Source organism: Panulirus ornatus, chromosome 64 (assembly GCF_036320965.1).
Source record: "Panulirus ornatus isolate Po-2019 chromosome 64, ASM3632096v1, whole genome shotgun sequence".
NCBI classification, from domain to species: domain Eukaryota; kingdom Metazoa; phylum Arthropoda; class Malacostraca; order Decapoda; family Palinuridae; genus Panulirus; species Panulirus ornatus.
In genome coordinates, this window is record NC_092287.1 from 22,599,944 (window position 1) to 22,612,810 (window position 12,867).

A 12,867-nucleotide genomic window follows, 5' to 3' on the forward strand; every position below is an offset into this window, starting at 1 on the left:
ATATATATATATATATATATATATATATATATTTTATCCCTGGGGATAGGGGATTAAGAATACTTTCCACGTATTCCCTGCGTGTCGTAGAAGGCGACTAAAAGGGTAGGGAGCGGGGGGCTGGAAATCCTCCCCTCTCATTTTTTTTTTTTTTAATTTTCCAAAAGAAGGAACAGAGGGGGCCAGGTGAGGATATTCCAAAAAAGGCCCAGTCCTCTGTTCTTAACGCTACCTCGCTAACGCGGGAAATGGCAAATAGTTTAAAAGAAAAAAAAATATATATATATATATATATATATATATATATATATATAAAAAAAAATATATATATATATATATATATATATGGAAGTAAGGGGAGTGGGGGAGGAATGGGATGTATTTAGGGAATCAGTGATGGATTGCGCAAAAGATGCTTGTGGCATGAGAAGAGTGGGAGGTGGGTTGATTAGAAAGGGTAGTGAGTGGTGGGATGAAGAAGTAAGAGTATTAGTGAAAGAAAAGAGAGAGAGGCATTTGGACGATTTTTGCAGGGAAAAAATGCAATTGAGTGGGCGATGTATAAAAGAAAGAGACAGGAGGTCAAGAGAAAGGTGCAAGAGGTGAAAAAAAGGGCAAATGAGAGTTGGGGTGAGAGAGTATCATTAAATTTTAGGGAGAATAAAAAGATGTTCTGGAAGGAGGTAAATAAAGTGCGTAAGACAAGGGAGCAAATGGGAACTTCAGTGAAGGGCGCAAATGGGGAGGTGATAACAAGTAGTGGTGATGTGAGAAGGAGATGGAGTGAGTATTTTGAAGGTTTGTTGAATGTGTTTGATGATAGAGTGGCAGATATAGGGTGTTTTGGTCGAGGTGGTGTGCAAAGTGAGAGGGTTAGGGAAAATGATTTGGTAAACAGAGAAGAGGTAGTGAAAGCTTTGCGGAAGATGAAAGCCGGCAAGGCAGCAGGTTTGGATGGTATTGCAGTGGAATTTATTAAAAAAGGGGGTGACTGTATTGTTGACTGGTTGGTAAGGTTATTTAATGTATGTATGACTCATGGTGAGGTGCCTGAGGATTGGCGGAATGCGTGCATAGTGCCATTGTACAAAGGCAAAGGGGATAAGAGTGAGTGCTCAAATTACAGAGGTATAAGTTTGTTGAGTATTCCTGGCAAATTATATGGGAGGGTATTGATTGAGAGGGTGAAGGCATGTACAGAGCATCAGATTGGGGAAGAGCAGTGTGGTTTCAGAAGTGGTAGAGGATGTGTGGATCAGGTGTTTGCTTTGAAGAATGTATGTGAGAAATACTTAGAAAAGCAAATGGATTTGTATGTAGCATTTATGGATCTGGAGAAGGCATATGATAGAGTTGATAGAGATGCTCTGTGGAAGGTATTAAGAATATATGGTGTGGGAGGCAAGTTGTTAGAAGCAGTGAAAAGTTTTTATCGAGGATGTAAGGCATGTGTACGTGTAGGAAGAGAGGAAAGTGATTGGTTCTCAGTGAATGTAGGTTTGCGGCAGGGGTGTGTGATGTCTCCATGGTTGTTTAATTTGTTTATGGATGGGGTTGTTAGGGAGGTAAATGCCAGAGTTTTGGAAAGAGGGGCAAGTATGAAGTCTGTTGGGGATGAGAGAGCTTGGGAAGTGAGTCAGTTGTTGTTCGCTGATGATACAGCGCTGGTGGCTGATTCATGTGAGAAACTGCAGAAGCTGGTGACTGAGTTTGGTAAAGTGTGTGGAAGAAGAAAGTTAAGAGTAAATGTGAATAAGAGCAAGGTTATTAGGTACAGTAGGGTTGAGGGTCAAGTCAATTGGGAGGTGAGTTTGAATGGAGAAAAACTGGAGGAAGTGAAGTGTTTTAGATATCTGGGAGTGGATCTGGCAGCGGATGGAACCATGGAAGCGGAAGTGGATCATAGGGTGGGGGAGGGGGCGAAAATTCTGGGGGCCTTGAAGAATGTGTGGAAGTCATTAACATTATCTCGGAAAGCAAAAATGGGTATGTTTGAAGGAATGGTGGCTCCAACAATGTTGTATGGTTGCGAGGCGTGGGCTATGGATAGAGTTGTGCGCAGGAGGATGGATGTGCTGGAAATGAGATTTTTGAGGACAATGTGTGGTGTGAGGTGGTTTGATCGAGTGAGTAACTTAAGGGTAAGAGAGATGTGTGGAAATAAAAAGAGCGTGGTTGAGAGAGCAGAAGAGGGTGTTTTGAAGTGGTTTGGGCACATGGAGAGAATGAGTGAGGAAAGATTGACCAAGAGGATATATGTGTCAGAGGTGGAGGGAACGAGGAGAAGAGGGAGACCAAATTGGAGGTGGAAAGATGGAGTGAAAAAGATTTTGTGTGATCGGGGCCTGAACATGCAGGAGGGTGAAAGGAGGGCAAGGAATAGAGTGAATTGGAGCGATGTGGTATACCGGGGTTGACGTGCTGTCAGTGGATTGAATCAAGGCATGTGAAGCGTCTGGGGTAAACCATGGAAAGCTGTGTAGGTATGTATATTTGCGTGTGTGGACGTATGTATATACATGTGTATGGGGGGGGGGTTGGGCCATTTCTTTCGTCTGTTTCCTTGCGCTACCTCGCAAACGCGGGAGACAGCGACAAAGTATAATAAAAAAAAAAATATATTATATCTATATTTTTTATTATTGTGCTTTGTTGCTGTCTCCCGCGTTTGCAAGGTAGCACAAGGAAACAGACGAAGGAATGGCCCAACCCACCCACATACACATGTATATACATACACGTCCACACACGCAAATATACATACATATACATCTCAACGTATACACATATATACACACACAGACATATACATATATACACATGTACATAATTAATACTGTCTGACTTTATTTATTCCCATCGCCACCTCGCCACACATGGAATAACAACCCCCTTCCCCCTCATGTGTGTGAGGTAGCGCTAAGAAAAGACAACAAAGGCCCCTTTCGTTCACACTCAGTCTCTAGCTGTCATGTATAATGCACCAAAATCAAAGCTCCCTTTCCACATCCAGGCCCCACAGAACTTTCCATGGTTTACCCCAGACGCTTCACATGCCCTGGTTCAATCCATTGACAGCACGTCAACCCCAGTAGACCACATCGTTCCAATTCACTCTATTCCTTGCATGCCTTTCACCCTCCTGCATGTTCAGGCCCCGATCACTAAAAATCTTTATCTCCATCTTTCCACCTCCAATTTGGTCTCCCACTTCTCCTCGTTCCCTCCACCTCTGACACATATATCCTCTTTGTCAATCTTTCCTCACTCATTCTCTCCATGTGACCAAACCATTTCAAAACACCCTCTTCTGCTCTCTCAACCACACTCTTTTTATTTCCACACATCTCTCACCCTTACATTACTTACTCGATCAAACCACCTCCCACCACATATTGTCCTCAAACATCTCATTTCCAGCACATCCACCCTCCTGCACACAACTCTATCCATAGCCCACGCCTCGCAACCATACAACATTGTTGGAACCACTATTCCTTCAAACATACCCATTTTTGTTTTCCGAGATAATGTTCTCGACTTAAAAAACATTCTTCAAGGCTCCCAGAATTTTCGCCCCCTCCCCCACCCTATGACTCACTTCTGCTTCTATGGTTCCATCCGCTGCCAGATCCACTCCCACATATCTAAAACACTTCACTTCCTCCAGTTTTTCTCCATTCAAACTTACCTCCCAATTGACTTGACCCTCAACCCTACTGTACCTAATAACCTTGCTCTTATTCACATTTACTCTTAACTTTCTTCTTTCACACACTTTACCAAACTCAGTCACCAGCTTCTGCAGTTTCTACATGAATCAGCCACCAGCGCTGTATCATCAGCAAACAACAACTGACTCACTTCCCAAGCTCTCTCATCCACAACAGATTGCATACTTGCCCCTCTTTCCAAAACTCTTGCATTCACCTCCCTAACAACCCAATCCATAAACAAATCAAACAACCATGGAGACATCACACACCCCTGCCGCAAATCTACATTTACTGAGAACCAATCACTTTCCTCTCTTCCTACACGTACACATGCCTTGCATCCTCGATAAAAACTTTTCACTGCTTCTAACAACTTGCCTCCCACACCATATATTCTTAATACCTTCCACAGAGCATCTCTATCAACTCTATCATATGCCTTCTCCAGATCCATAAATGCTACATACAAATCCATTTACTTTTCTAAGTATTTCTCACATACATTCTTCAAAGCAAACACCTGATCCACACATCCTCTACCACTTCTGAAACCACACTGCTCTTCCCCAATCTGATGCTCTGTACATGCCTTCACCCTCTCAATCAATACCCTCCCATATAATTTACCAGGAATACTCAACAAACTTATACCTCTGTAATTTGAGCACTCACTCTTATCCCCTTTGCCGTTGTACAATGGCACTATGCAAGCATTCCGCCAATCCTCAGGCACCTCACCATGAATCATACATACATTAAATAACCTTACCAACCAGTCAACAATACAGTCACCCCCTTTTTTTATAACTTTCACTGCAATACCATCCAAACCTGCTGCCTTGCCGGCTTTCATCTTCTGCAAAGCTTTTACTACCTCTTCTCTATTTACCAAATCATTTTCCCTAACCCTCTCACTTTGCACACCACCTTGACCAAAACACCCTATATCTGCCACTCTACCATCAAACACATTCAACAGACCTTCAAAATATTCACTCCATCTCCTTCTCACATCACCACTACTTGTTATCACCTCCCCATTAGCCCCCTTCACTGAAGTTCCCATTTGCTCCCTCTTCTTATGCACTTTATTTACCTCCTCCCAAAACATCTTTTTATTCTCCCTAAAATTTAATGATACTCTCTCACCCCAACTCTCATTTGCCCTCTTTTTCACCTCTTGCACCTTTCTCTTGACCTCCTGCTTCTTTCTTTTATACATCTTCCACTCATTTGCATTTTTTCCTGCAAAAATCATCCAAATGCCTCTCTCTTCTCTTTCACTAATAATCTTACTTCTTCATCCCACCACTCACTACCCTTTCTAATCAACCCACCTCCCACGCTTCTCATACCACAAGCATCTTTCGCGCAAGCTATCACTGCTTCCCTAAAAACATCCCCTTCCTCCCCCACTCCCCTTACCTCCCTTATATATATATATATATATATATATATATATATATATATATATATATATATATATATATATATATATATATATATATATAATTTTCCAAAAGAAGAAACAGAGGGGGCCAGGTGAGGATATTCCAAAAAAGGCCCAGTCCTCTGTTCTTAATGCTACCTCGCTAATGCGGGAAATGGCGAATAGTTTAAAAGAAAAAGAAAGAAATATATATATTTATATATGCATTGAAATGTATAGGTATGTGCAAGTGCATGTGTGGGCGTTTATGCATTTACATGTGTATGTGGGTGGGTTTGGCTATTCTTTTGTCTATTTCCTTACGCTACCTCGCTAATGCAGGAGACAGCGACAAAATATAATAAAAATTCTATTTATTTATTATACTCTGTCGCTGGCTCAAGCGTTAGCGAGGTAGCACAAGGAAACAGATGAAAGAATGGCCCAACCTACCGACCTACACATGTACATACATACACGTCCACATACGCACATAAACACACCTATACATCTCAACATATACAGGTGTATATATGCATATACACACACAGACATATACATTTATACACCTGTACATAATTCACACTGTCTGCCCTTATTCATTCCCATTGCCAACCCGCCACACATATAAATGACAACCCCCTCCCCCTGCATGTGCATGAGGAAGCACTAGGAAAAGACTACAAAGGCCGACAATCGTTCAGACTCAGTCTCTGGCTGTCATGTAAAAATAATGCACCGAAACCACAGCTCCCTTTCCACATCCAGGCCCCACAAAACTTTCATGGTTTACCCCAGACGCTTCACATGCCCTGGTTCAATCCATTGACAGCACATCAACCCCGGTATACCACTTCGTTTCAATCCACTCTATTCCTTGCACGCCTTTCACCCTCTTGCATGTTCAGGCCCCGATCACTCAAAATCTTTTTCACTCCATCTTTCCACCTCCAATTTGGTCTCCCACTTCTCATTCCCTCCACCTCTGACACATATATCCTCTAGGTCAATCTTTCCTCACTCATTCTCTCATGGGACCAAACCATTTCAAAACACCCTCTTCTGCTCTCTCAACCACACTTTTTATCACCACACATCTCTCTCACTCTTTCATTACTTACTCGATCAAACCACCTCACACAACATATTGTCCTCAAAAATCTCATTTCCAGCACATCCATCCTCCTCCGCACAACCCTATCTATAGCCCACACCTTGCAACCATATAACATTGTTGGAACCACTATTCCTTCAAACATACCCATTTTTGCTTTCCGAGATAACTTTTTTGCCTTCCACACATTTTTCAACAGCTCCCAGAACTTTTGCCTCCTTCCCCGACCCTATATATAAATATACACATTTTATACAACAAAGGCATATTGGTATCCATATACATATAATAAACAGCAGCACTTTCATTAAGAAATGGTGAATAAAAAACTTACTTTTATGGTGTTCATAGTGAAGCTGATAGAGCTTCTTGTGATGGTGTCCATTAGCATGTTTCTTGCGAGCCTCAGCACTGTATGAAAATGATCTGTCACAGTAGTCACAGTAATACCTCTTCACCATGTCTGCACTCACTCTTTAATTTCTAACACACCTGAAATCAATTTTTTCTATCAATGAAATTTTCTTAGAATTTTTACATAACAAGCTTGTGCCAAATTCTATCCCTCCATATTTAACCAAAAATACACATCACAGATTAGACTTTTTGACTAATAATACATTAATAAGTATCTTCATGTTCAACAGTTCCACAGTTGAGGAAAGAATCTGCTTATGTATCCCATGCACAGACAGATATAAGAGACCTGACTGACATAATGCAGAATCAAAGGAAAGTCAGTCCATCTTCCACTGAGTCAGTGATACTGGGCATCTACCTCGAATATCATAAACTTTTTTTATGTTATCAGAATGAATGTGTTTCCCATTTGCAGTATCCTGGGGATATTACTAGCCCTGCTATATACATAATACTAGAAAGTTGCCCAAACTGCATAACTCTGTTTACCCTCAGCTAAGGTATTAAATCAGTGACCATTACAAAAATCTAGGATTTGAAGGATGAAAGGAGTACTTGCTCATAAAACTGAAACACACACTCCACAATGGGTTGCATCCATTATCCAACTTCTTTGATCATAAAACATGTGGCTGGTGGATGCTCATTTAGGAAGACTCAATGGCCATACCCATGATGTTACAGAACATAGGTAATGTAGCTAGCAACCACCATTCATTCGCTAACTACCAGAGCCAGCTTCAAGCATATTACTATCAAGAATCCAATGTCTTTTAAAAAGGGAAATGGTGAAGAAAGGAGAGGGGGAAACTAACAGGAAGCTCATCAGTCTATCTACAGTAAAGAAATAGTTTTCACTGTTCAAAACCATACCACTTTCCTCACCTACAGAGAAAGCTCTTTGAGCATGCCTACATGAAGGAGGAGAGACTTAAAGAAAAACCTAAAAGCAAAAATGAAAAGCATGATAATCACAAAAATACCTTGAAATATTCAGATACATTAAGGAATTATTTCATATGTTGCATATATAAAGGTTAAGAATATTTTTTCAAATACACTTCATGTAAAAGGCATGTTAAGAATGTATCCTAATCTTTGGGAGTGAAATTTTTCAGGTTAAAATGTCACAAGTCAGACGAATGGTGAATATCAAGCATATATAAAAGAGAGATCTTCAACTGAATAACTATGCCTTACCTTTACACACACACCCATCCACACCATGACAATATCTTAGTGTGTTTTAGGATTGTTGGCAGCAATGTAATGGTACAGAACAACCATGAGGAAGAGTGACACTCCAAGGATGTTGACGAACACTGCTAGCTGCACGTCAGAGATCATTCTGGGGGGAAAAAATACTCCTCAGAAACCTCTATGTAATTATTCTAAACATTTACCATGAAATCTGAAGATATCAATATCAAATAATAATGGTTTCTGAGCAGGTCAATCATGCTACCAACAGCTATGATCAAAAATCTTTATATCTATGGACTGTTGGAGTCTGAAAAGTTATGAACTATCAAAGTTGTGATTTATGTGTAACTTTGAAAATACATAAATGATGACCATATGTGAATGAGAAAGTTTTTTTTACATTAAAAATGAATTAAATGTATGTGGAATGCATGCCAAATTGAAAAATACAGGTTTTGAAGATTTTAAAGCCTATTCTCTCCAAGGTCATGACGAGTGAGCCTCACACCTTTCCTCGGATAATAGGGATGTAAGACCTAAACTCCCCATACTACATTGATGAAAATGGCACTGGGTCTGAGCTCTCCAGAGACCCCAGTGGACTTAACTCGTTAACCAATTACTCAAAATACTTTCATTCCTTAAAAACAGTTAATCCATCTTGTAATAAAGAAAATAAATCATAAACTTTCAGTTTAGGGGGCACCTAGGCATAACATGGATTTTGATGAAATGCATATAGCTCCTATAAGAGTTTCGCTTATTCATAATATAAAACTTCCCTGATCATTACGGTCCTTCCTACTAGTTATTAATCACCTTATGATGGAACATAACTTCCCAAATTATACGACCCTGGTGTTGTGTGTGTGTGTGTGTGTGTGTGTGTATATATATATTTTTTTTTTGCTTTGTCGCTGTCTCCCGCGTTTGCAAGGTAGCGCAAGGAAACAGACAAAAGAAATGGCCCAACCCACCCCCATACACATGTATATACATACATGTCCACACACGCAAATATACATACCTACACAGCTTTCCCTGGTTTACCCCAGACGCTTCACATGCCCTGATTCAATCCACTGACAGCACGTCAACCCTGGTATACCACATCGATCCAATTCACTCTGTTCCTTGCCCTCCTTTCACCCTCCTGCATGTTCAGGCCCCGATCACACAAAATCTTTTTCACTCCATCTTTCCACCTCCAATTTGGTCTCCCACTTCTCCTCGTTCCCTTCACCTCCGACACATATATCCTCTTGGTCAATCTTTCCTCACTCATTCTCTCCATGTGCCCAAACTATTTCAAAACACCCTCTTCTGCTCTCTCAACCACGCTCTTTTTATTTCCACACATCTCTCTTACCCTTACGTTACTTACTCGATCAAACCACCTCACACCACACATTGTCCTCAAACATCTCATTTCCAGCACATCCACCCTCGTGCGCACAACTCCATCCATAGCCCACGCCTCGCAATCATACAAAATTGTTGGAACCACTATTCCTTCAAACATACCCATTTTTGCTTTCCGAGATAATGTTCTCGACTTCCACACATTCTTCAAGGCTCCCAGGATTTTCACCCCCTCCCCCACCCTATGATCCACTTCCGCTTCCATGGTTCCATCCGCTGCCAGATCCACTCCCACATATCTGAAACACTTTACTTCCTCCAGTTTTTCTCCATTCAAACTTACCTCCCAATTGACTTGACCCTCAACCCTACTGCACCTAATAACCTTGCTCTTATTCACATTTACTCTTAACTTTCTTCTTCCACACACTTTACCAAACTCAGTCACCAGCTTCTGCAGTTTCTCACATGAATCAGCCACCAGCGCTGTATCATCAGCGGACAACAACTGACTCACTTCCCAAGCTCTCTCATCCCCAACAGACTTCATACTTGCCCCTCTTTCCAAAACTCTTGCATTCACCTCCCTAACAACCCCATCCATAAACAAATTAAACAACCATGGAGACATCACACACCCCTGCCGCAAACCTACATTCACTGAGAACCAATCACTTTCCTCTCTTCCTACACGTACACATGCCTTACAACCTCGATAAAAACTTTTCACTGCTTCTAACAACTTGTCTCCCACACCATATATTCTTGATACCTTCCACAGAGCATCTCTATCAACTCTATCATATGCCTTCTCCAGATCCATAAATGCTACATACAAATCCATTTGCTTTTCTAAGTATTTCTCACATACATTCTTCAAAGCAAACACCTGATCCACACATCCTCTACCACTTCTGAAACCACACTGCTCTTCCCCAATCTGATGCTCTGTACATGCCTTCACCCTCTCAATCAATACCCTCCCATATAATTTACCAGGAATACTCAACAAACTTATACCTCTGAAATTTGAGCACTCACTCTTATCCCCTTTGCCTTTGTACAATGGCACTATGCACGCATTCCGCCAATCCTCAGGCACCTCACCATGAATCATACATACATTAAATAACCTTACCAACCAGTCAATAATACAGTCACCACCATTTTTAATAAATTCCACTGCAATACCATCCAAACCTGCTGCCTTGCCGGCTTTCATCTTCCGCAAAGCTTTTACTACCTCTTCTCTGTTTACCAAATCATTTTCCCTAACCCTCTCACTTTGCACACCACCTCGACCAAAACACCCTATATCTGCCACTCTATCATCAAACACATTCAACAAACCTTCAAAATACTCACTCCATCTCTTTCTCACATCACCACTACTTGTTATCACCTCCCCATTTGCGCCCTTCACTGAAGTTCCCATTTGCTCCCTTGTCTTACGCACTTTATTTACCTCCTTCCAGAACATCTTTTTATTCTCCCTAAAATTTAATGATACTCTCTCACCCCAACTCTCATTTGCCTTCTTTTTCACCTCTTGCACCTTTCTCTTGACCTCCTGTCTCTTTCTTTTATACATCTCCAACTCAATTGCATTTTTTCCCTGCAAAAATCGTCCAAATGCCTCTCTCTTCTCTTTCACTAATAATCTTACTTCTTCATCCCACCACTCACTACCCTTTCTAATCAACCTACCCCCACTCTTCTCATATATATATATATATATATATATATATATATATATATATATATATATATATATACATATATATATATATATATATATATATATATATCTTTTTTTCATACTATTTGCTATTTCTCGTGTTGGCGAGGTAGCGTTAAGAACAGAGAACTGAGCCTTTGAGGGAACATCCTCACTTGGCCCCCTTCTCTGTTCCTTCCGTTGGAAAATGAGAAACGAGAGGGGAGGATTTCCAGCCCCCCCCGCTCCCTTCCATTTTAGTCGCCTTCTACGACATGCAGGGAATACGTGGGAAGTATTCTTTCTCCCCTATCCCCAGGGATGTAATATATATATATATATATATATATATATATATATATATATATATATATATATATACATATTATCCCTGGGGATAGGGGAGAAAGAAAACTTCCCACGTATTCCCTGCGTGTCGTAGGAGGCGACTAAAAGAGGAGGGAGTGGGGGGGGGGGGGCTGGAAATCTTTCCCTCTCGTTTTCAATTTTCCAAAAGAAGGAACAGAGAAGGAGGCCAAGTGAGGATTTCCCTCAAAGGCTCAGTCCTCTGTTCTTAACGCTACCTCGCCAACACGGGAAATGGCGAATATGAATATATATATATAATATATATATATATATATATATATATATATATATATATATATATATATATATGTGTATATATATATATATATATATATATATATATATATATATATATATATATATATATAAACTTATAATATGAGATGGCCATGATAACAGTTCACTCACACATGGGTATTTAACCGACAAGATCTACCAAATACAAATTCACCCAAATCCATACATCATTTCTGTGATGTCCTTCCACACTCATTTCACCAGGTACACCAGACAGCAAAAATGGCACCCGACACATTGCTATCAGCTAGTCGGCATAATAAGCAATACGTAATAGCATTCTTGTTACTATGAGCTGTGCATACCTCAAAAACACCCTTCAAATTTATGTCACCCATCAGAAACCATTCCTCAATTCCACTCAACATAATCTGCATAAAGATTTACATTAAATAATGTTAATTGCACGAGTATATAAATACCTGTTGAAGGAAAAATTGGCTTATGTGTACGGCACAAGACAATGACAGGCCAGCGTGTTGACACGTCTCAGATGGTGACCGGAGAGGTGCTCGGCCAAATAATAGTAACACTGCGATGACAATTCTAAGCTTCTTATGGTAAATTTATTTTGCTGTTTAAAAATGTATATATATAATTTTCTCACAACGGCCAGCCATGTTCACCTGAATTCCACTTTATATTGTTATGTTTGGTTAATGTAGTGAAAACCTAACAGTGGGTGTTACTGGTGCACATGCGTACTCTTCGAAATTTACGTAAATATTTAATGCGCTGTCTTTCAGCTTCAGTCATTAATTTTCAGTAAGAAAAGATATTTAGCTGCTGTATTAAACACACTAAATTCATGTATTACCCAACATTCTATTACAGGCAGACACGTGAACTTTAAGGCACACTCATTGGTCACGATACACACCTCGTCTCCAGAAGCGTTCTTTTTGTGCATCAAAAAATGTCATTTGTTATCGATTTTACATTCTGAAAGAATAACATGAATGATATTAGATATATGAAGAATTTTGATATAGTTTATAATGATGTTTTCATGTAATTGTTTCCAGGGGAATTTGCATGCACATTATTTTTCCTACAATTTCGAACAATATATGTATACCTATATATCATTTCAAAGCAAATAATTCCAATCTACATATAAAATATTTGTGGAGGTTGTAGCATAAAAGAATTGCAGAGGTTGTTTGTAAAGGCTATAATTATTTTCACCTTGACCATTATTTTGCCACTGTCTCCCATGAAGCAATACCTGCTATGTCAA

At 40.0% G+C, this 12,867-nt stretch overlaps 1 protein-coding gene across 1 annotated transcript in view; it reads right to left on the minus strand.

The window, feature by feature from the left end:
• Window positions 1–12,185, minus strand: part of LOC139746218 (zinc finger matrin-type protein 5-like) — a 22,073-nt gene extending 9,888 nt beyond the window's left edge. The window contains exons 1-3 of the mRNA XM_071657183.1: window positions 12,050–12,185; window positions 7,880–8,027; window positions 6,594–6,751 (exon numbers count right to left, since the gene is read on the minus strand). Coding sequence (XP_071513284.1) covers window positions 6,594–6,720 — 127 coding nt within the window. The 5' untranslated portion in view covers window positions 6,721–6,751; window positions 7,880–8,027; window positions 12,050–12,185. The remainder of the gene's footprint in view (window positions 1–6,593; window positions 6,752–7,879; window positions 8,028–12,049) is intronic.
• Window positions 12,186–12,867: the final 682 nt, after the last annotated feature.